General features: G+C 40.8%; 1 protein-coding gene across 3 annotated transcripts in view; it reads left to right on the top strand.

Moving 5' to 3' along the window:
* The window catches only part of KIF16B (kinesin family member 16B), a 279,324-nt gene that overhangs the window by 217,193 nt on the left and 36,546 nt on the right, over positions 1-25,585 (top strand). For 2 of the 3 annotated variants that reach the window (XM_059134083.1, XM_059134082.1), the window contains one exon: positions 9,609-9,698. In XM_059134083.1, coding sequence (XP_058990066.1) covers positions 9,609-9,698 — 90 coding nt within the window. Of the gene's footprint in view, positions 1-9,608; positions 9,699-20,935; positions 21,073-25,585 lie in introns of all 3 variants that reach the window. The other variant, XM_059134084.1, reaches the window with a different exon arrangement.

Raw genomic sequence — 25,585 nt, 5'->3', positions numbered from 1 at the left:
GAACTTCCCTAGGGAAACCAAGGAAGGAGGTGCATTGCACATCTCAGAGCAAATAATTGAATATACCCTGTTAGCTAATTATGTTCTCCCAAAACCACCAGCCTTCCCTCTCTCTGCTGCCTAGATATCCTTTGAGAACTCCAGGGCTGCCCCCTTGCTAAGTGGAAAGATTCAGCTTCAGCCTGCTTTTAAGCATCTTTCCCAAGTTTACGTACTCAAAGGACCTTGACATTCAGAAACAAACACTCTTATGTTACTAGGACCCACCCCCTTAGAGCAACTTAGAGACCACCTTTTGTTTCTTGGTATGTTTTACTTCTTAATGTCTATTCCCCTTACCTTTCTTACCCCAAACCTGTCATCATGGTATTTCTTTACATCAGCAGACTTCTGTCTCCAAAGGAATTAGATAAATAACATTTTCTCTTTCTTTGTTTTATAATTCTTTACCCTCTCCCGTTATCTCCTGTAATGCTTACTTTCTAAAAACTTAAAACAGTTACAGGTAAGCCAGAAAAGGACTAAAATGCAGGTCTTTCCACTGCCCACATTTCAGCATAGAAAGGGAACTAGGAAGTGCTGCAGAAGAGCATTTATTGGAAAGAGACTCTGGGCTCTACTGTCTCCATTATGCGTTCATTTATTATTTAACAAATACTCATTTCATACATGTAATATAGTGGTGTTATTTTTTTTTAAAGACCATGCTGGAAGTATCAAGATACTGAAGAACAAGAAACATGAATAAATAGTTCATGTACTCTCTGGTCCACCTTGGGGGTGGGGGGCATGCAAAAACTAGAACAATGCAGAGCAAAAGGGCAGTGGAAAAGGAGCAGTCAGGAAGATAACATCTTTGTTTACCTGAAGAAGGGGGGTGGATTTCAGTGACAAAGGCCTGGGGACAGACAGAGACAAGTGATCTGGGGGTAAGAGGAAGCAGTGCAGTTGGAGGCCAACCTTGGGGAGTGACTCTCCTTTAAGTAGAGGTGAGTGGGAACAATGAAGTGAAGATGAAAGTGAAGACGAAGAGGTGGGGGGGATGGGGGAAGATGGAATGAATGTGGCAACAGCATAATTTTGAGACCTGCTAAAAGGTGCTCAGGGAGTTCATCTTGAGTAACCCTGCTCACCTCTTTAAAACATTATCATTGTCCTTGAGACTTGAAAATCTAGAATGTTTTGAAATACTCATTGTGGACAATGTAATTTGGAGGAATTTCCAAATAGGAGTAACCTTGTTGAGCCAAAATAGCGTAAATTGCATACATTCTGCTATCATGGAGGGCAGCACACTACAGAGAAAGCTGATACCAGAGACTGCCTGATTTGGGGGAATTATTCTAATGTTTCCTAGAAGGTCTAGGGAGCTAGGGAAATGAGGACTTGGTCCTCCAGTGGTGGGAAAACTGACCTGGAGTCCAGCCTGGAACTGAAGGAGGCGGAGGGAGCAGAAGGGAAGAGATGAGTGAAGAGACCAGAAGAGGTTTCGGGCAGTTTCAGTGAAGACAGGCAGTGGACTCCACAAATGCAGGATGAGCGTGCCCATCAGAAACACTTTAAAGAACTTTGAAGAACTGGCCATCTTAGAGGTCCCAAAGCAAGGATAATGGCAGGCTGTGGTCAGTGAGGTGTTGGTCTCTTCCGGTTTAGTTCCATGTGTGACAGTTCTCTGAGCTTTTAACTAAGTCTGTTCTACTAATACTTGCTACCATACAGATTCCAGTATTTATAATATATTTCCTGTTCCCGCAGACATGTTCACAGTTCTGTGGCTACAGAAGACTATATTTTGCACAAATCTGATAAAACTCTAGTATAAAGTTTTAGTGTAAAAACTTGTAGTGTCTATTAGTTTGGCATCTGACTTACTAAATAGAAAGCATTTTATTTTTTTTTTATTTTTTTTTTCTAAATATATGATTTTTTAGAGAGCAGTTAGAACCAAATTAATTTTTTTTAAAGATTCTATTTATTTGACAGAGAGAGATCACAAGTAGGCAGAGAGGCAGGCAGAGAGAGAGAGGAGGAAGCAGGCTCCCCACTGAGCAGAGCCGGATGCGGGACTCGATCCCAGGACCCCGAGATCATGACCTGAGCCGAAGGCAGCGGCTTAACCCACTGAGCCACCCAGGCGCCCCAGCATTTTATTTTTTATACTTTAGTCTGCTCCTTGAAATGTTGTTAGCAAATAAATGTTGTTTGAGAGAACTCTACAAGTAACTATTTACAAGGAGGCCAGTTAGAGTATTTTTCTTTGGGTGAGAAATTGTAGATTCTCATCCTTAACACAGATATACACAAGGGAATATATACTGATGACAGATCTTAAAATCGACAATTCTCAAACCAGCAAAATATGTATATAACATAAATTTGTGGAAAGCACTCAATAGAGAATTGGTTATAAGTAAATGCAGTTCATCTCATGGACATGTTTATGGTGGTTAAGTTGCACTTGATCATTTTATGGCCCAGGAAAGATGGATTTGTATCAGCAGAGCCATCCAGTGACAGAGACGTAATGAATTTGCTCTTCAAAGATATGGAGTAATGATGCCCTGCTTTCTCAACATAGAAGAACAGAATCGAATATTTTCACCTGATTTATTTGGTGCAGTGAACTTCTATCCTTTCTGTCTGCATCAACACCTCATCCCATGCCCAGTTTTAATTTGGGGCAAAAAGACTTCAGTATATATTTTCCCCCCCTCTGTTTAGGTTTTCCAAACTTCACATGCACCTTTTCGCACCTCCATGGGTGATGGTGTCTCCATTATAGAGAAGGGACTTAACTTTGACTCCACGTTTTCCTGTGGAGAGATGACACGTGTGGTTGCCTTGCCCCATGCTCCCCTCCCCCACCCTCCGTTTCTACAGTGATCATGACCGGCCTTTATGCTTTGTCATCCTTGTCCTCATCCTGTTTGCATGTTGGCAGAGAAGGAGAGATTTAAATGTTTTAAATAGAAAGTAGGAAGCTTGAGCCATTGCAATCCCTATACTTAACCTGGGGTCAGGTAAAGATCTCAGGGGTGAAGGATTTAGAAATCTATGTGTCACTGTAAACTTGTGTTATAGATATACTGAGAAGGCACCATACTCTCAGTGCAGTCAAAAACAAAAACAAAAACAAAAAACAGATCATCATTCTGTGTGACCAAGTCAAATAATCTGGCTCAGCTGAACCTCCAAGAAACTGCTAGAACATCATGTGGAGCCAGGATGGCAGCAGGCCCTGTTTGCCATTTTGAAAGATCTGGGTCAAGCCTGGAGCTCTCACCTGATTGGAAAAGAAAGACAATCTTAAGTACATCTTTCAGCAAACTGCCTGCATCTAATGTGATGCCTAACACGTAGTAGTCGCTCAATAAAGGTTTATTTCGACAGTGAACCGTTCTCCCACCTCCACCCCAATTACTGCCAAAGGCTCATTCCCTCAGAAGGCTTAAAAGTTTATAGGGGAGCAAGGCATTTATATAATTAATATCCATTCTATAAGTTAATTAATACAACTTTAATTATGTAACTGATATCCTGTGATAAGCGCTCTGGTTCAACTGCGAGCTACATGCTAAGGAACCATGGAGGACGGAATGATTTTTCCAGGGAGGGAAGTGTGGGAAAGCTGCCTAGGGAGGAACTGTGGTTCCAGGAGAGAGCTGTCTAGTCACATAGCACTTCAGGCTGTCTTTCTGTCAGCTCTGCACCCCACCCTGTTAGCATCCCACATCCTTTCGAAAGCACTGGGGGCTGATACCAAGAAAGCAGAAGGTAGTGCATTGGATACTTTTCTGGGGGCTCCCTCAGGGACTCTTTCATCTCCTTGCTGACTTGTTGGCTTGTGCCTAATGCCCTTGATTCTTCTGCCCAGGAAATCACTTAGCCAAGTCATGACCTCCCCAGTATTTGGTATATGCATGCTGTTAGAGAAATCGGTATTCCCTATAAAGGCAGTATTCTTGGGCCACCATGGAAAGAGGAATGAAACCCCATATTATGAAGTAGACTTGGACTAGCTGTTTCATTAGTTAGAGATTGTAAGTAGTAGTCTGACGTAAACGAGCTGAGAAAATAGCAAAGTGGCAAAGACGGCAGTCCGAAGACCTACAAGCTAAGTGTCCACTTTACCTTTATATCCTTATCCTGATCTTACTTGAGGCCATCTCTTCTACCCAGAGAGATGAGAAAAGGTATTTCTGGCTCATTGCCCCTGAGAGCCTGAGCAATTGTAAGATAAATCCATCTTGGGGCTGGCCCTCTCTTCTAGGTCTTCATTTAGGATACCTGTGTCATGCCGAGTACCCTTTAAAGGTGCAGTGAACACCAGCTAAAAATCCCAACTCTCCTGGAACTGACATTATAGTCGAGAAAGCAGACAAAAGGTAGGAGGTAGTGCCTAGTAAAGGTGTGACAAAAGGTATGAGGTAGGAGGAAGTGCCTAGTAGAACAGTAAATTAGAGGAGCAAGTAGTATAAAGATGGGAAAGGGATGCCATTTTAGATAGTATATCCGGAGAAAGCATCAACGGGAAGGTGATTTTGAGCCTAGACCTAAAGGAAGTGAGGGAGCTAATCATGTGAAAAGAGTATTCCAGAAAGAGGAAAAAAAAAATCTCGTGAAAAGTCCCTGAGGCCATACTTCCTGTGTAGCCCATTTGAAGTGTTCCAGATAAGCGAGGAAACTGGAATGAGCAAGGGAACGAGCCGATGGAAATGATGCCTAGGAGGAGACCAATCATAGCGATCCATGCAGTTCAGTTGAAGAACTTGAATTTGTGTCCTGAGACGGAACAGCTTGGAAGGATGTCTTCTTCGAGCAAAGAAATGACCCCATCTAACTTCATTTTTGGCAAGATGACTTTAGCTACTGTGTGAGAAATGAGTGGAGGGAAAGTTGGGGCAGGGCAGGGTGGTGGGGAGATTACAAAAGCAGAAGCAAGGAGACTAACTAGGAGGCTGTGAAAGATAACCCGTAGGAGAGAGGATGGTGGCTTAGACCAAGATGTGAACAGTGGTGATGGTGAGAACTGGTCAGAGTCTCGTTACGTTTTGGAGTTAGGTGGAAAGGATTTACAGTTTGATTAGACATGAGTTGTGAGAGAAAGAGGACCATCAAGGATGGTGCCAGATTGAACAGGTGAGGGAGTGGCATTGTCATTTACTGAGATGGGGAAGCAGGGAGGGGAGGGAGTTTGGGAGATAAAGTTTGATGAGTTTAGCCACGTTAAGTCTGAGATACAATCAGACATCCAAGTAGGCAGTAGGATACACGAGTCTGGGTTTGGGGGGACAGATATTGAGCATTGAGGGAATCATCAGCGTATAAATGTAAGCTTTGAGATGGGATGAGATCATTAAAGTGAGTGCAGGTAGAAAATAAAACATGGTCAAGGACTAAGCTCTGGAACGCTTTGCTGTTTAGAGGTCAGGAAGATGAAGAGAAATTTCAGCAAAGAAAACCAAGGTAAGAGAGGGCAGCAACCTGGAAGCCAAATGAAGAAGGTGTTATAAGGAGGGGCTGTCAGGTCCTCACATCCTGCTGATAGATCAAGTAAGGTAAAGACCAAGAATTGCCGAGTGGATTAGCAATGTGGGGGTGTTGATGATGTTGGTAAGAGTAGTTTGAGTGGAATGCTGGGTAGATTGGAGTGGATTCAAGGGATAATGGGAAGAAGGAAATTGAAATATCAAGAATAAACTCAAGCAGTTTTGTTGTGATGGGAGGGTTAGAAATGGAGTTGTAATTAGAAAGAAAAGGGAGGCCAAGATGGGAGTTTAATATGAGAGAAATAATAGCTTGTTTCGATACTGATGGGAATAATCTAGTACAGAATGATACAGAATGAGAATGTGTTGGTGCAGGAAAGAAGAGAAATTATGACTTGTGGTATCTTTCAGAAGACAAGAGGGGATGGAATGCAGTGTTTAAGAAGAGGGCTTGACCTTAACATGTCATGTCTGGTAACAGGGAGAAACATGAGGTACAGGGTAGAGGGTGGCATAGGAGACTTGCTTAAGGGTACCCGGGGAAGTGTTCTTCTGATTTCTTTCATTTTCTCAGTAAAATAGGAATTCAGGTTATCAGCTGAGGACAGGGAGAAAGTGATGAAAAAGCTTCAGGGGGAAAGATGAGGTAAACTATTTACAAAAGTGATATCTAAGAGAAGCGTAGATAGGGCTGGAAAAATGGGATATGACAGGTGGGAGGCATCCGGGCTAACCTGAAAGTGGGGATTGTGACTTTAAAAGAGACCAGTCAGTCCACGTCATGGTGTGTTTTTCTTTCACAATCTGCTAGGCAGGTGCAGGCCTGGAGTAAGCAGACGGTTGGATTTCACCAAGGTTATGGTTTAGTTATCAGTCCAGGGAATTTCAAGAGCAGGACGAAGAGATTTGTGGTTGAATGAAAGGGAACGGTTACCATGACGGCCCATGGTTTCCCAGTTGAGGTGAGTGAAGAAGCAGGGCAAAGGTTGAGGAGCAGGTCAGGGTATTGGAGGGATCATCTGGGTGTTACTGGAATGACCCAAGATTCACGGCAGGAGTTCCAAAGTGTTGGAGCATATGACAAGTGAGCAGAACCTAAGACCATCAAGAAATTAGAGAAGTGACTAAGTTGAGTTGAAAGCTGCAAGAAAGATGGATGGAATTTAGGGTCTGAAGGCATGAGCTTCACAGAGGAGGGATTTCAGAATGGAGAGAGGAGCAGTGGTTTGAAAGTTGGGTAGAAGGACAATGTCTGCCTACATCCCAGCACAATGGGAGGAAGAGTGTGGGGAGAAAAGAGTCCTTGCTTGAGAGGGCTGCTAGGGAAGTGGATCCTCAGGGAAGAGCCAGCCTTCATTTAGAGTGAAGAGGACAGGGTTGTTCCTGGAAGAGGCTCAGGATCTGGGGTGTTTTGCTCACAATTGACGAGGAGCTAAAGAGGTACAGTGGAAGCAACCAAAAAGCGCCAGGAAGCACAGGACGGATGAGGGAGTCCTAGGCGTCTTTGGTGACTTTCATAACACAGCAAGGTCTCACCTGTGAGCATCCAGCCTCTTACTGCTCCCGGGTCACAAGTGTGGCGCCATGAACTTTCTGGACTCTCTTGGCAAGTAGACAGCATCCTAGCCCTTCCTGTTTTCCCTTTGATACCTGGTTTGTGTCCATCCAAAGCAGAGTATTGCTGTGCTCTCACCCTAAGGAAGTCCTCACACCCATGATGATTGTGGTGGCCTCTGTCACCATCCTTTGTGGGGTCTGTGGCAGAGAAGAAAACCAAGAGAAGGCCCCTCCGTCCAGCTTAGCTGCAGGGTACAGTGTTTTCCAAGCTTGAGTGACTTACATACCAGCTTTCAAAAATTACAGCTGCTGAGCTACTATACTATTTTTATCTAATGATTTTTTTGGTAAATACACTTACCTTTTTTTCCTTACAGAACTATCCTTTTTGAGGGAACTCATCAGAAGAAACCTGCCACAATTAAAAAATTCATTGTAAATAATGAATACATTGGGGCACCTGGGTGGCTCAGTGGGTTAAGCCTCTGCCTTTGGCTCAGGTCATGATCTCAGGGTCTTAGGATCGAGCCTCACATCCGGCTCTCTGTTCAGTGGGGAGCCTGCTTCCCCCTCTCTCTCTGTCTGCCTCTTTGCCTACTTGTGATCTCAGTCTGTCAAATAAATAAATAAAATCTTTAAAAAAAAAAAAAAGTACAGAACCAGAATGTTGAAAATTCTTTTAAAAGAAAGAAAGAAAGAAAAAAAAAGTACATCCTTATATAACCGAAAATCATCTCACTTGCAACTTTGGGAAATGAGTGAACCCAAGACTGGCTGATGGGGCACCTGGGTGGCTCAGTGGGTTAAACCCTCTGCCTTTGGCTCAGGTCATGATCTCAGGATCCTGGGATCAAGCCCCACATCGGGCTCCCTGCTCAGTGGGGAGCCTGCTTCCCCCAATCTCTGCCTGCCTTTCTGCTACTTGTGATCTCTCTCTCTGTGTCAAATAAATAAATTTTAAAAAAAAGACTGACTGAGACTCAAGACTTACTCCTCCTGAAACTACCCACATGGGAATTCCCCAAACTACTACTTCTCCTTTCCTACTGATCCCATGTAGGAGAGTCAGGCTGAATGACAATGCTTGAGAAGGGCATTGTTGTCCTATGCAGGATACAATTTCCCATACGGGAACAAGGCCCATGCAAATGCCCTGGCTGGGAAGTAGTATGTGCCTTCAGCGGTTGTGGCAAGAGTGAACACCCCTAAGGGGAGACGTGCTAGAAGTGAGGCTGCTGCAGGCAGTGGGTTAAAAAATTAGAATTTGGGTCTTTAAGATAAAAAAAATGTAGAACTTTTTCTATGAGCAGCATGAAACTACCAGGTGGTCTTGAGGACTGGAGGTGTGTGTGTAATGATCAGATTTAAATTTTAAAAAGCTGCCCCATCAGTTGTGCAGAGCAGGGATCGGAGGGGACACATGTGGACACAGACAAATGGGGGAGTCCCTGGTAAAGGCCATTCTGGGACTGGATGGCCCAGAGTGACATGGTGATGATGGTGGTGGAGGATGGAAGGTAGAGCTCCAAGAAATGTTTACAAAGCAGAAAGAGCAAGACCTAGTACCTGTTGGACTGCTGGTCATGTTGGCCGGGGGGGGGGGGGGGGTTGCGGAGGAGATCAGGCGTGGCTTCAATGTCTGTCTGGTGGAGCTTGCTGGATGGTGTAGTGAAATGGACCAGACAAGAGCTGAAGTTGAGACTAATAGCGAGCACTTGAAGTTTGGTTATAGACAAGATGACTTTAGAGTTCTTGTGGTGTGACATGTAAAGAATGACACCTCTAAGTTGAGTACATGGGTCTAGAGCTTAGAAGAAAGTTAGGAAATGTAATGGGAATTTGAGACTCATTAGCCTGTCATTGTCAAGGCTGGTGGGGTCACCCAGCCTCCCATTGTCTTGTGACCTTGATATGTGAGCTGATGTGCCACAGGGCCTTTACATGTGTACCAGTCAGCACATTCAACAGGAACGGTAAATTGAACTACCAGTTAAAGGCTGGATTGAGAATTCCTCCTCAAAAATAAAGCAAAAATATATTGCATGTTTTTATGCTAATAATTGAGATACAGAAATTTTGTTTTCTCATTTTTCTTTGTCTTCTTTTCTCCTTCCATCTCCACTTCCTCCTTTTTTTCTCAGTCTTTTCTTCTCTCATTTTTTTCCTTCCTGTCCACTATGGTGGCATGTGGTAACCTACACTGACACTTTACATGGGCATGGTGCCATAACAGAAAGGTCACCCTTTGGGATTTACTTTCCTCAACCCAGGTGGAGGGTTAAGGGACCCTTTTTATAAACAAGTAAGAGGTAACTGTTTGTCTCTCATTTTACATGAGCACATACTGCTTATAAGCAGATTTGAGAACCAGAAATGCATCCTTAAGTAGAGTACGCTTTTATTTATAAGTCTTATTTATGCAGCTAGATTAATGTTTTCGGTTCTGGAGAAATTTTACATGCTAATCACTTTTTGTTAATTTTAAAATTATTTTTTTTAAAAACGCTAGTCATTTTTTCCCTTTAATTAATGCTGATTTATTTTGATTTTCCCGGTTAATAGATTACTGTCCTAGATGAGACATGGACCGTATTCAGACGTTACAGTCGTTTTCGAGAAATGCATAAAACATTGAAGTTAAAGTATGCAGAGGTAAGTTATAAAATAATTATCTCCAATTAAGAACATTTATTTTATAAAGCAAATGAGCTGATTGCATTATCAATGCTCCCCCCCTTAAGTATCAGCTTGTAAGTGTCACCAAGTTTTATTGCAATCACTCATCTGTCGAAGGTAGCTTTTTAACTTCTGTTCTTCTTTCCAGTTCCATTCTACGCAATTGAAACATTTCCTAAACATAAGATTTTGAAAGTGATAGTAAGGTGATGGTAAATGAATTCTATCCTTTTCATAAACTTTACAGTGCATTTTAAATAAATATTTTAATCAATTTATAACTTTTGAACTGTAAGACCTAGTAAAATGAAATAGTAATAAATCCCTCAATAGAGATTTGCCTTTTCTTCTCTTAAAAAAGACTGTATTAATGCTTAGACTTCTACTTAATGAGAAGTTAAGTCTTAAAAGTTAATTTTCCACCAGACGTGGATGGGAGATAGATTGTTAGAATGGAATTATCTAGAAGCAAGGAGGCATTTCATACATCTGATCTGATATGGGGAGTCTGTTGATACATTGTTATTCTTTTCCTCTTTAGACAAAGACTGGTTTTTAAAATACATCTTCCTTTGGGGTACCCAGATGGCTCAGCCTGTTAAGTGTCTGACTCTTGGTTTTGGGTCAGATCATGATCAATCCCCATATCTGCTTCCATTGGAGAGTTTGCTTGAGGATTCTCTCTCTCTTTCTTTCTCTCTCTCTCTCTGCCCCTAACCATGCCCCGCCTTCACACTCAGTCGTTCTCTCACAAATAAATAAATAAATCTTAAAAAAAGAAAAACTTTTTAGCAGAGAAAATTATTCCTAAAATTAATGTATATCTTCCAAGTGAATATTTATTTATTTACTTTTATTTCAACTAAAGGAAATCTTGTATCAGCACAGCTCTTTGGGAATTTTGGGTTGAACTCACTACAGATCAGTCAGTAGTCACTGTCTAATGCCTGCTTTCCCTAAGTATTGCTTTTCAGCACTATTTTTATAGTTTCTTATGATATCCTAAAAAATACCTTAGTCGGACATTTTTTTCTAGTTCAGTTCACATTAAATAACTGATGTTTTCTTAACCTTTCCATGCCTTCTCCTCTTCCTTATCCCGTATAAATATAAAGAAATTTCCTTTTTGTAAATAAGATGGTTCCTTGAGTTCTGGTAAAATTGAATTATCTGAAATCTGGTTATTAAGTATTAATAGTATTCAATTAAAAATTGAAGAAGCTTCGGGTAGGAATTTTAGTTCAGTGTTCCTCAGGAAGCTTCAGTTCCAGAAGCAGCTGCATCAAAGTCAAGTTATTAAGTTTCTGCAATTTACTCTTCATGTCCCAAGTTAATATTGATAATAAAAATTGGAAGTATCATGGACATATTAATGTATAGAGTAACTTGTTTTTAAAGTGAGCTTTGCTAGCTCATGACCGGCATCATTATAAGTTATTATCTCAATACTTTAATAATGTACAGGTATTCATATTAACTTACTAAGTTCCCTGATGATATAATGTGTATATATCATATCAATATAATATATATGTATCATTCATTCCATGATTTATTTCATATCCATTCTTTCAGTGACATAAGTTCAGGGCCATACTATGTAGGCAAATTTCATAAATTCTAATAATGGAGTGGTGGACAATAACAAAAATGTCTTCTCGTATGTATCCGCAACTCCTTTGGACAGACTGATGGTCAACAAGGAAAATATAATAACTAGCACTTGATGAGTTCATGTGCTATGTGACGATTACCATCTTAAGTGAGCTACATGCCTTTGAGGAAGAATAACGGCAAAATGTAATGGGGCAGAAGGGGTTAGGCATTTTAGTACATGGTTGTTTCAGGGTTGGCTTTCTGACGAAACTACATATTAGTTGAAATTTGAGTCCAGAGAGATGAGTTTACAAAGAATGCATGGCCCTAGTCAGTGTTTTTAAAGAAAACTTCAAAACAAACAGAAGCAATTTTTAAAAATATAATAGAAGAAAATACACCCGAGGTTAACAGTGATGTAAACATGTAAATCAAAGAGGTTGCCTGTTAGCAAATAAAATTAATGAACAGAGTTGATCACATATGTAAAATTCTTCTCAAGGAAAGAGAGTATATTACACACCTGCTGAAGAAAGTTAAGTGACCTTCGAATGAGGGAAATCAAGCTGATCTCATTCAGTCAGTCGTAAGTCTGTATTGAAAGACTCCACATTGATCACCACTGTGAGCATGACGGCCACATTCCCTCCTCTCACAAAGCAGAGAGAATGAGCAATAAACAAGCAAACCAATAAATAAGATAATTTTAGACAACGTTAAGTGCCGAGGCAGTGTGATAGCATGATAATGTGGTGTGATAGCTGGACACGTGGGGAGAAATCTGAATGTTAGAAAGGAGGCAAGCATAAAAACCTGGGGGTAAGCTTATCTTCAGTAGAGGGAACAGCAAATGCACAGGCCCTGGAATAGGACCACACTTGGCATGTTCTGAGAACAAAAAGACCTGGGAAGTGTCAGGTGTAGTAGAGATGAGGGCAGGGAAGTCGGTAGGGACTGTATCATGTAGGGTCGGGAGTTCAATCCCGTGTGCTGTAGGAAACCACGGGGTGATATTAAAGAAGTTCTGAACATTCAAACTAAGCTGGGATTTCTATTTTTTCTATGGATGACTTCTCAATGAAACCTTTTTCTGGAAGACTGGCTCATGATCTAAATGACACCCAGGATTGAAAATTGCTTGTCTGTGTTGAGTCTAACTTTGTGACACAATTTCTTTCTTCTCAGGGCAAAAAATGTTAAGAACTTTTTTGTGTACCTATTTGAAAGAGAGGGGGTGATATGAGTAGCTATTTGAAACCATGTGGCTATATTCTAAAATGCACACTGCCTCTAGAAAGGGAAGTTATGCTACTTAAAAAGGCTGAGGGGATGCCACTGAGCTTTGCAATAGCCACACTCTGGCTAATTTCCTCACAAGTAACTGAGTGCTAATGGTGCCCTGGGGCTTGTGTTAGGCTTTGTGGCTCATGACCTCCTATGGTTGGAGCCAGAGACTTGCTTCTTGTCACACAACTGGTCAGAAGCCAGTGTGGAAGGCCAGGTGGTTGGATCCCATTTACTATTTCTAACCAAACAATACTATACAAATAAAAATAGAGGGGAAAAGTTGGCCTGTAAAAATACAGCAACATGTCATTGTAGATCTAGATAAATCTTATTCTAGTGAAGGGAGAACAGCATCACCCATTTAACATTTTCAAGATGAAGCTTAAATGTCAAGTTGAATATCAGCTATATTTTCTAACAGAAAGTTGACTTTTCCTTTTGTGCAGCCTAATCTTACTTGCTGAGTGTTCATGGGGACTTGAGATCAATAATGTTTATTAGGTCTTCAGCAATTAGGACTGCTTTTAATATTGCAACTATTATTGCCATCTCTGTATATAATATTAATCTTACTGAAGTAATCAGCTACCTCCAAATGATCTACTTGGCCTGACAGTGTCCTAGAAATCACTTGACTTGTCAAAGTCGGAGCTTCTTCAGGAACGTCAAAAGGTTCAGATAGAGGGATGCTGAAAATTTTCTCTTACAGATGACTGTTCCATAGCCAAAATGGGAACATGTTTTATTTACCTCACTCCTTCACCAAATTGAGGTCATTACTTCTATACAAATAGGAAACTACTCTTGTTCTCTCAGTTAAGGGTAAAGATGGTTGATTTTTTTTTTTTTTAATGGTGATACATACTAAATTTACCAAGTTATACAAGGTTTCATATTTTTAATCAAGCTGAGAAAATATTGAAAAAATCTGCTTGAATTCAAAATACACGGGATTTGTAATTATTTGCCAAGAGAGAGAATCTCTGTTCACCTTAAAACTTCAGTTTGATAAGAACAAAAACAACAACAACAAAAAAAACCTTTAGTTTGGGTTATAGATTATAATCTTTTAGAACTCTGAATTATATCCTATTCATTCATACTTCCTTCTGGAATTTAGGCCTGTTTTTCCTGGGGGATATATCTCTAAAGAAGTTTAACAAGACAGTTCCTTTTATGGAAATTTTCTCTTTTCTTCCAGGGATGATTTCTTTCAGATCATAAGTTACATATTTATGGTAAAAGATTGAAATTATTCAGAGATGTGTACATAGAATGTGAAAGTTTCTTTTCATCTAGCCCCTGGAAGTAAACATTCACAGTGCCCTCCGAAGGTCTTCTTGGGTCCAGCTAACCATTCAGTCTGACAGGACTCCCATAGGCCATACTTAGAATTTTGAGGGACCTGAGAAAGGTTTAAGACAGATTGCTCTGCTTGCCAGAAGAGTACCTATGGGGACATCCTGAGTTACAAGAGTTATCTCACTCAGGGAAGGCTGGAGCTATGGCTTCCCACCAGTGAGCTGTCACTTCCCCAGTCTACCAACACTTTATCCATTTACCAAGAGATTGATCATTCTGCTAAGAGCAGTGGTCCTAGTAAACAAAGTTGGCATACCACCTTACCAGATTTTACAGAATCCTCTTCATGGACATATGGGTAATTTCTAGATTCTTGCTGTTGTGACTACCTCTCCGTGCATGGTCTTTTTTTTTTTTTGAAAGAGAGAGAGCTGGGTGGTGGGAGTAGCTGCTGTTGGGGCAGAGGGAGAAGGGAAGAGAATCTTAAGTAAGCTCCATGCCCAGCACAAGCCCAGCATGGGCTTGATCTCACTACCCTGAAATCATGACGTGAGCCAAGACGAAAGAGTCAGATGCTTAACCAACTGAGCCACCCAGGTGCCTCCTCTTCTTGAAGATATCTACACACCTTCTGATTCAGATAGGCATACTTCCCCTGTGAAGCAATTTAGTAATTGCTCCACTGTTTTTAAAGACCAATTTACAAAGAATCAAGATTAGGAAGAGAACACACAGAAACTGGGGAGACTGAGAGCCCCAGGGCCTTGCCTCCAGTAGTAACAAGGTTTTAAGAATTCCTTCCTGTCATTCAGCTAAGTCTTCTCATTTCCCTGTTTACTTACTTTTATTTCCTTAATTATTTATTGTATACTATATTACCTCCTTAAGGAGAAGGAGATCAACTAAAAACCCCTCAGGGATACTTTATACACACTTGGGTGGTGAACCAGTTAAAGCAGGGAGGGGTTGACTATTAGCTGTAACGTATGTCTGTGAAGACAACAGAAGGGATTTTGGATTATTACACGCAAAACAAATCTGTGAATTGAAGGGCCAAGGAGCCACTGGGTGCCATGAAATGCAGGCCTGGAGATTGAGGGCATGAGCAAAGCAGAAACCAAAGAAGAATTGGGTCCATTGCTTTTGTACAGTGACAAATTTTAAGAGTAAAAAAGAAAAGAAAGTTCTTTGTCCTGTATAATACTAAGGAAAAATAGATTGGCTGCAGGTGATCTCAAATCCTAATGGAGTGCTATGCTCATTCTATTTTCAGAGTCCCTGTCTGAGTAGGCTGAGCCCTCACTGGAGGTGCTGCATAATTCAAGGTTTTTTAAATTGTTGTTTTATTTTTATTTATTCATTTTCCTTGATCTTAGCACTTTCTTCTGGATTTTAAATAGGTTTCCCTTTTGTCTTGAATTAATTTGTCCTTTTGATAGACTGACATGTATAGTGCAAGATAATAGCTCCTTCTGGCTTTCTTTCTTTGCTCCCCTTCATTGACCTTGTATGGAATCTTAATCAAATTAAACCCTGTGTTTTCAGATTCCACGTCTGTACAACGATAATGCCACAGCCAGTTTGTAAAAGCTTGTGAAAGCCTCAGCTAAAATATGTTATTGCAAGTGACTATGGAGTCATATGAAGCATCTGCTAGAGACCATGTCTCTGCAGTTTTATCATGCAAATCATTTCTGCAGTGCTCTTTATCTGTATGAAATTTTTTTTACCCTGTTAAAATCAGTAGTATAATTAATCCCTTTAAACATCAGTCAAGTTAGATGCTCAGAAACACATGGTCTCTCTTTGCCACAGAAAAGGCAGAGTTCCTGTTAGTGTCTAGTGTCCACGAAGTTTACCTATAGATCCATGTCCTAGTCTAAGGGTCCATCAGAACAAAAAACAGCTCATCAAGAAGCTGAAAAGAAAGACTGTTTGAACACCACGTTCCCTCTCAACCGTTAGAGCAAATAGTGAAGACATAGTGTCCCTGCCACCTGCTTCCTGGATGAGTGGGCTAGTGGGCTCTGAACGTAGTTAATGAAGTAGTAGGACAGGGGGTTGGAAGATGAGAGGGTCACTGAGAGCTGCTCATTCTAGGAGGTTCAGAGACACCAAACTCTGATTTTTAGAGGACTTTATTTAATACATTTAACAAGAAGCCTTCCCTTCCAAGTGCTGGAGCCTAGTGGGCACCTCAGCTCTCAGGAGAATTGTCTCACGCAGGAAGCAGAGAGGCACTGGAGTTCCATCACCAAAGGCCCTTTTGTAATCGTGGCCTAAGAACGATTCCGAAGCAGGTGTGTGTTGGTCTGCCTAGTGGCAAGAGGATGAACCATAGAAATGCGCTATGTTATGGATTAAAATGTACCATCCAAGTAATGCTAAGGGAACTCTTAATGCCTGTGTGTGCTGAGAACCTAAGTCCCATGGAACATGGAATGGGCCTGTCTGCCTCATAACTGAGTTGCCACAATTAGAGTTGAGTTGGACTCAGTTAGAGTCCCCGAGCATCAAACAGGAGATCAGCCTCCACTGGCCACATCCCCAAGTGGGCTCCCTTCTCCCTACAGAGCTAAGGGAGAAAAACATTTTCAGAGCCTTCGAGTAAAGTATGAAAGATTGCTGTATTAGAGCAACTGTTCTATCTCACGTCTGGCAGTCTCCGGGTGCCTAGTAAATACCAATGGGAGGAGGAAAAAAACGATTAGGCAAGAGGTGATTTAATTTGTATATGAACTTTCAGTTTGTGCTGATAGAACCATTTCTCACCATCTTTATTTTCCAAGTAATTTCCCTAAAGCAGCACCAAAAAAAAAAAAAAAAAAAAAGGAAAGAAAAGAAACTGGCTGTTGGCCTTGGATTTGTTTTGGACAACTATTTACCATCCATCACTGAAATACATTCTCAACAGTTTTATAACCAGCATTCCAAATTTAATATAAAAATTGCAAATCTACTCACCACCCAAATTACAATGCTACCCACCATAGCCACAGAGAGCATCCAGTAAGCCTTAGATAAATTCACCTGCACCAAGCCCTCAGCCCCCTTGAATTTTTAAATAGCAAACAGCTATGAAGGCAAAAATAGAATGCTGCCTGCCAGTTTCCTGACCTAGTATGTTATGAGAGACCCAGGCATTTTCACTGTATGGTTTGCATCATACCATTCTCTCCACCTGATAAACAAACAGTATTTAAATCACTGCTTTCAAGGGTAGGGGTAGCTGGGAGCAAAAAGCATCAGAATTTGCTGGGAAGCTTTTCCAGGATATGTGGGCACAGGCGCCACACTAGGAAATTCTGATTTGGTAAATCCAATGTGGGGCCTAAGAGTGTGTAGTTAAGGACCAAATTCCCCAAACGATGCCCTTCGGGCCACTAGTTAATGTGCTACCTGTCATTTCTTTTGCATCCACCTTGGGAGCATTAGTTGATTTTTCATTATTATAGGCCACCAGTTCTAAAAGGTAATTTCCAGGGACCAATAATCTTGTCAAAGTTAATGACAGGCGAGTTTAAGCCTAGAGAGTGAGAGCATGTGGATTGTTTCTTTGACCACCCAAAACTCTGAAGCATAGCGTAGCTGACGAGAAGACTTCTATAGCAGGGGTTGGACCCGTTTGCACTCTACAAAATGTAAGTTCACCATGGGTGATGGTACAGCATGGGTACAGCATGGTTTCTCATTTTAGACATGAGGACTCAAATGCCCAGAGTTTTGTTGCAAGTTGCACCAAGACTTGGGGTGTAGGCGAGGTTCATGTCTCCAGATTTCTAGTCCTTCTTTGTTTTGAGTCTCCTTCTCCATGACCGTGTTCCTTCAAGAAGAGGGAGTTTTCAGAATGCCCCAGATGAGACCACAGAGAACATGCCTTCTCTGCAAAAATCTGTTACATAAGCAAGTCCCCACGGAGAACTAGAAACTGGGTTTCTTCTGTGAAATGTGTGACAATGATAGGTTCCTGCCATGCTTCCGTCCCTGAAAGGGGCAACTAACATCATAATAAAAAATGGAAAATGCAAGCATTTGAGTAAGTCCAACTGTATAATTATTCTTAAATATGCAATATTAAATTCTCACAAATCTGAAACATTTCTCACTTTCAAAAATCATTGCAGCCCATATGAATGTCCTCAAATCTGTCTTTCCTGGCTCATGCCTAAATAAAATTGAGACTGGCTTTGGGAGGAGTAAGATTTTACGTGGAAAAGTTACAATCCTTATGCCGAATATGACCAGGTCAGTGCAGTTTTTACTGAGTGCCCAGTGACAGTTTTATACCCAGGATGACTCTGAGTTTCAGCACTTCGATAACAGCAGGACAGCAGCTCTGTCAGTGGTGTGTCCTCATTGTAATTGCTGGCTGCTCCACATGGACCATCAGCACAGAGGCCTGCCTTGCTCCCTCATTCAGCAGATATTCAAGAAGAGTCACGAATGTGCCCGGCTCGGGGTGAGGCATGTAGCAAGGTATTCATAAATATTGGGGGTGTGCTTGTTCTCATATCAAAGGTCCAAAGGTAATTCGTCGCTCCTTCAGTAATCCCCCTAGATTGTTCTGAAGAGTCGCTCCTTCATGCCTCTAACAGAACTTGGAAGAGAATTGCTTATTTGTTTGTGAGTATATTTCTCAGTGACAGCTGTTCTTATAAGGCCTTGGAAGCTGCTATTAATTTTCAGTAGTCAGAAATGCTCCCACCTCGTCAGCTCTGAGAATTATGGCAGCTCTTTGATGAGTTTTCATTATTTGCATTTCTCAAAAGCTGGAGTGGCTATAATTTACAGCCACAGACCCGCAGGGGGTGGATGTTTCAAATGCTGTCAGTCATTGTGAAGGTATGTCTATTTGTAAAAGACTGGTTAATTTGACCAATTAGAGTGCCAGATGGAAGAATCCCCCCCCACCCCCCGGTCTTTAAAAATTGGGTACTACTTAGGTAGCCAAGTGTTACAGGAGTAAGGGAAAAAAAAAATACCTAACAAATGAGGAATGAAAATAAAATACACTTTTATTAGGTGTTAACAGAAGTCAAATGTTTTTCTTTCATTAGTAAAGATTCCACACTTTATTAGTTGTTTTCAGTTTTCTTTCAGTGATTTATAATCTAGTTTCAGCAGCTTAATTGTTATAAAATCATAAAACAGAAGCAAGACTTTTTATCACTCATTTAAATTTTTGTATAAGGGCCGCCTTTATTTATATCCAGAGGAATAGCGATGCCATTTATCAAAATCTGTGCTGTCTGTTGCCTCTGAGACCACCTGGACTTAATAAGGGGCTGGCTAACCTAAAAAGTGAACTTGGCCAAAAGAGAAAGGCTTATAGGAAAAGCAAACTTTTCCATTATGTATAATTTGTCTTCTTGATGGCAGCAGAGGGGCCGACCTATCTTATTATAATCTAGTCAACATTGAAGTCAGGGTTTGAGCGTGATGGGTCTTTGAAGGTAATTGGGCTGTGTCAGTTCACCGGGAATCAGAAAGAGAAAAAGCAACTTGGAGATGAACATTTCACTCTGAGATCATTAAGAAAGATTACAAAGCAACAGAGAATGCTGACTACGTTGCTGATACATAGATACGTGGCTAGCTAGCATGATGGATGAATAGATTCTCAATGCTTTCATTTTCCTTAAACTGAGATTCACACATAATTCCATAAAGTGGCTGTTAGTTATAAGCAGCTACTAGGTGTCTTATCTTTGTTGATTGTTCTTCATGTAGATCTGTTGTTCAATCTATAAAATTAGAGGCCCATTGTTCAGAATAAAGTTAATAACGGGTTTTTAGACTCCACAATCACTGAAGAAGGGAAAGACAAATTTCACTGGAAATTGGTAGGCCTCAAAATTACTGATTTCATTCTTCTAATGGCTTTTATTTCAGTCTTTTTGTCTTTAGAATATGTTTTACTTACTGAATTGCAGAACAAGCTTGTCATAATGTTTCTCTTAGGCCAAAGAAATGTGCTGTTTTACCCTCATTTGTTTGTTTCCTGTGTTTTAGTTTGCATAATCACATTTCATAATTATACAAAGTAGGCCATAGGGCTCCTAAGTTTTCTTCCAGTGTTCTCCAGGACTACCATGTCTTCCACAGATATCCAATTTATTTGATCTTAGTCATGATTTTTAACTTTAACGTACAATTTTCCCATAAGGGCTCAGATGTCTTTACATCATTTCCCACTTCTGCGGCAGGGATAACGGCTGCAGCAGGAAGAGGTACCATTTTAAGGGATTTCTCATGAATCCTGCATTCCCATTTGTGTCTGTCCTTTTCCTGTTCTACAACCTCTTCAGAAGTCACATGCTTCATTACTGTATTGGGCCCTATTTTCCTTCTACCTGCCTTGGCCTGTCTTCAGATAAGAATGCGGCAAAGATCTGCAGGAAGTCAGTACAGTCCTCAAAGGCAGTACAGCCAAGAGAATAGGTAAAACATCTCCTGGGTACCTGAAATGCTACTTCTAAGGTCCCACATACAATTTTAATCAACGGTACTTGAGATACAGAATTTCAGAGCTGAAAGGGAACTTGAACCTCTTCGTTCAACTCCTTCAGGTTTCACAAGTGATAAAACTAGAAACTAGTTTTCGTACATTGTACCAGCAGCTCATTGCTGAACTGAGACTTGAAATCTGATTGCCCCAAATCCCAGGTTATTAAAAGAAAAAGACATATGGTGTTAATTTAACTGTTCCATTAAATCTGTAAAAGAGAATAATCACTTTTTATTGTTTCTATAAAAATGATGCATGCTCATTTATAAAAATTTCATATAATATAGGGAGAAAGCAACAGATAGCCCAAAATCATTCTCTAAATATAATTAATGTTACTATTTAATAAACATTATCTTAAGTACTTAAATGGATAGGCATGGATAAAAGGATGGATATGTAAGTTGGGAAAAAAATTAAAATGAGAAAAAGAAGAAAGAATGCAATACCTTTATAACGTTAGGTTCATTCTAGATATCCTATCTTTAATTGCTAACATTAAATTTAATTTTACTTGAAGGTGTCAAAAGTGAAAGAAAATGAAATAAAACTGAAGAAATTGCTGAACTTCAAATTAAATGTTGCTCTGCCAGAAGTTATAAGTTCTCTAAAATATATGTGACTTTAAGCAGAAGGATTATAAACAAACATAAGAATGTGAGTTGCTAGTTTTCAAATGTGTTTCCATTTTACAAATTATCACTTGTGTTTCCCTTTTATGAACAATCAATTGACTTTTGAGCATGCATTTGAAGGTCCTAGCAGAGGAGTGCAGCTACTCGTATACCCTTGACCGAAGAACAGTCCTTCCTCTAGTGGGGGAAGTCATCCTCTATGACTGACCAACTGGACAGGAAGCTTCCAGGGGGAGGGACGCACATGGAGCAGTGGAGGGAGCACATGGAGAGGAAGGGGACACCCGCCTAACCAGCCAGATCAACTGAGTCAGCTCTGGCGAATTGTAGGGTGACACAGGCCCCACCCAGATCACTCTCACATCCACCAACTGACTCTTGTAACAAAGACAAAATTAGCACGCTTTAACTCCCATCTTCTGAATTTTAAAAGTAATTTTATATTATTATTTTACATTGTCAATTATATAGCATTCACATTCTTTTATACCTAAGCCAGATATATTTCCCTCTTGGTTGTGAGTTTAAACAGAGACAGTGATTACTTTACCATCATTTCTTCATTCCTGAGATCTTTATATGGTGCTGCTCTTGGTTGGTTATTTTTAATCATCCAGTACCTTTTGGAAAAGATGCCCCTTGATGTGTTTTGAGTTTTTACGTGCAGAGAGAGAATGTCTCTCTGTGGCCTGCACACTTGAAAGACACTTCGGTTAGGTCTAAACCTGTGGGTCACATTCCCTTTCCCTTAGCACATTTCATGTTGGGTTATTTTCTTTATGTACTTTATGCTCATCTGTTTTCATTTTATTTATTCTACTTCTGTTTCTTCTACTGGGACTTTCATTCCAATTAATTTTTTTTTTTTTAAGCAGTTTGGGGGTAGGGAGGCTAGATGAGGAGTAGGCACAGAGGGTGTGGTTGTACTGATTGTTCAGTCAGCTTTCTTTATTTGAGAATAGTTTAGATGCTTTTCGTTTGTTTGTTTGTTTGTTTCTTACCTTTCAGCATGCCCTGTTCAGTTTTTGCTGAAAGCCAGATATGGTGTATTGCCTAAAAGGGACTGAGGTAGATGGGCCTATTGGTGTGAGGTTCTAGGTTCCCAGGCTGGGATGCAGATGGTGTTTCCAGTTTGCTGTAGCTGTGGTTTCGGAAGCTCACCTTTCCCCCAGTGCCCTTGGTTGGGTCTCCCCTAGAGAGGAAACCCTTTGGGTTTTCCTAGAGACTTCTTCAGTATAATCCGAGGCTTGCAGTTCTTTGATCTGTAATCTGTTGTGCGGGAACCTCCCCTGATGCGTGGCGAGGTGTGGCAGGAGGGGAAGGCCTTTGATCAGGTTTCCTTTTCCAGTGAGCCTGCTGTTGGGCATTCCACTCTCCCTAGGTTGGTTAGGCTTTGGTTACCCAATGTAATGGTTAGATTCCAGTAAAAGAGTTTCCCTTGAGTGCAGGCTCTGGATATATTTCAAAATGGTTACTTTTTCTCTCCTCTTGCCAGAAAGTAGTGGATTTTTCTGTCATCTCCCAGTGAAGACGTGGGTGGAGGTAAAAGTAACAGAAGTATGTGGACCCCACCCAGACACCAAGCTTGTAAGGCAAATACCGCTCTGCACTGAGCCTCCAGTAACTCCCGGGTTACATCTGGAAGGTTTCCGGACTCTTCCTGGCCCCAGTACAGGCTTCTGCGCCCACGAGGCTGTTATTCTGTCTCCGCCTACCTGTCTCCCCAGTTTGGGGACATCAGTTTGCCCATAGCCTCAGTTCTCGGACGGATCAAAGAAGAGCTGTTGAGTCTTTCAACATCTAGTCTGTTCAGCCTGTTTCTTGTTGTGAGGACAAAGACGATGGCTTCCAAGCTTCTAACGTGTCACATCAGAAACCAGAGATTCTATTCTAATAGCCTTAGATATACGGCTTCCCTATTATTAACAGCTTACATGTGTATAGTACCTACGTCACAACAAGTGAACTAATACTGATACGTTATTATTAACGCACGTCTAATATTTGAGAGAGAGAGAGCGCACACAGGTGGCAGGATGTGGGGGAGTGTGGGGCAGAGGGAGAAGCAGGCTCCCTATGAGCAGGGAGCCTCTTGCAAAACTTGATCCCAGGTCCTGAGATCATGACCCAAGCCGAAGGCAGACATTTAACCAACTGAGCCACCAAGGAGCCCCTTACTTCTCATCTTTAAGTGAAATGGACTAATTGTTGAGCGAAGTAACTGGTTTATCACAAGGGCAAGGGGGGACAAATATTGGGGATAATGAAGACAGCAACCTACTCCTTACCTAAACTGCCTGAAATTTTTCTGAATTTCTTTCCACCAGTTTTTTCTTTGTTTTAAGACACTTGTTCCCTTATTTTCTGGTGTTCACGAGGGCTGTGGGGTCACTGTAGGGTCAACCGCTTTCCCTCAGACCTTTCTTCCCTCTAACACTGTGAGCTTCTCCAGGTTCTTCTACCCACGGCCCCTTCTTACCTTCCTGTTTGCTGCAGGTGTCCCCCACCTTCTCCCTGTCCCTAGATTTTTAGCCTCTTTAATCACAGTGTAGTAGGAATGCCCGAGAGTTTGGATGTTTGCTTTGGTGGATCACTCATGGAGCCCACAGTTTGGAGGTGAGGTGAGGAAGGCCCTCAGCAGTGCTTTCCCTGGGTGCCACCTGGCCTGCAGTACGGGGCTGTGGCAGTTTCCTAGTCTGGAGACGGAGTGTTTCCTTTTCATCTCTTCTGTTGTTTCTGATGGTGCTTTTGAAGAAGATGAGCTCCACCATCTTTAACCAGAACTGGTTCCTTACATGTTATGGTGTATAGAAAGATTATTTTTGTTAGAATCATACTTTTCAACACGAGACACTCCCTCTGTGAAAGGTATAAGGGGAGAATGGTGGCACTTGTTCTTTATGAAAATGAAATCTTCTATAAAGAAAATTATTTTTCCCTTGTTACCGAATCCCAGTATTTTGATAATTTGTAGATGAGTCAGAACTATTTATCTGTGTCCCTCTAGAATTTAGCTATTGTAAGGAATATAGGACTTAAGGAACTGTGTTTTTTTTTGTTGTTTTTGTTTTTTTTTTTTTTTTTTAGAAATGTGGGCCACTGTATTTCCTTTGTCACAGGTGACAGAGGAAATCAGAGGAGCCTCTCCTCTACCTACAGATTGCCATTCACTGTTCCTGACAGTGTTTCTCATGGAAATCAAATCTAGACCATCTGCTAGATTAAAAAATGAGGCAATAAAAATGAAAATTTATGAATATAAAGAACTTGAGAAGAAGTGAAAATGTCCAGTAGTATCTCTTACTTAGAAATCTCTGTGCAACATGAGAAACCAAGCAAGCACACAAAAGATGCTGCTATATGTTGGACATGAATGGAAAAGTCAGGGAGAGTTTGGAATCGCCCCCCCTTTAGCCCATTCTTGTATTGTTAATTTGTTGGAAATAATTACTTTTCAGATGGCACTTTCAGCAAATAAGAGTTTCTGTTTCTCATTTGTTTCCTTTTTGTGATTTCTTTGCTTGTTTTGGCTCTCCACATACTTTATCCTGACCAGTGGCTCTGGGGATCTTGGTAAATTATCCTTTTTAAAAATTATTTGGACCATTTAATTAATTCACAACCCAGAAATGAAACTTACAGAGGATTGCTTTTGCTGTCTGTTTTAAAATAAATGAGGCAATCAATTAATAAAATAAAATAAAGTAAATGAGGCAGTCACTTCGTACTTGCAGAGAGAAAAAGTCAGTTTAGGCCTTTATCTATCCTAGGTTTTGAAACTCTTCCGTGGATTTTTATAATATTACGGTCTTGAGAACAAAGCAGTAATTGCTGTCCTCTTTCCCTAGTCCAGGTAAAGACAATGGTGTCCTTTTACCCTTCTGGAGGATGGCCTGATTCAGGTGACCGTGACAGAATGTTCTGGGTCAACGACAGCTATTGGTCCCCAAATGGCCTCCTGCACCACCTACCTATGTTCCCAACTCCTTAGCCATTTCATTGCCCTGGATATTTTAATATATTTCTAGTTTAGTATTATTTTGGGGTACTTTAAGAGAAATATTCTTTTGAAGGAATATCAGTTTGATATAGCCAACTGATAATCCATCAAATGAGAATTCTTACGCTTGGCAGGTAAAGCAGATGGGAATGTATCTTTTGCCCTAGTGGTTGCTTAAAAATGTCAAAAGTTTTATGCAGGGTTTAACCAGGTGAAATTGCTGATATTCAACCATTTTAAACTTACAAAATTGGCAATTTCATCTCATTTAGCCTAAGAGCTTATAGATAGCAAGGGCTAAAAAGCCATGTTAAGATTTCTCTAAAAAAGGAGAAATGGAGGTCATTTCCATACTACTGGGAGGAAGAGAGTTGAAGAGCTGTTTCTGATGTAAATATAATTATTTTAATGAAGGTGGTGTTCTTCTAAATTTATCTCACAGCCTTGCCTTTCTACTTTAGTTTGCCTGTGCCCCAGCCCCACCAGTAGCACTTGGGCCCAGGACCATGCCTTGCTATTGAGAATCACATTGGAA

This window comes from Mustela lutreola, chromosome 9 (assembly GCF_030435805.1).
Source record: "Mustela lutreola isolate mMusLut2 chromosome 9, mMusLut2.pri, whole genome shotgun sequence".
Taxonomy (NCBI): domain Eukaryota; kingdom Metazoa; phylum Chordata; class Mammalia; order Carnivora; family Mustelidae; genus Mustela; species Mustela lutreola.
Note: the sequence above shows the minus strand (reverse complement) of the source record. Positions and strands in the feature narration are given on the sequence as shown.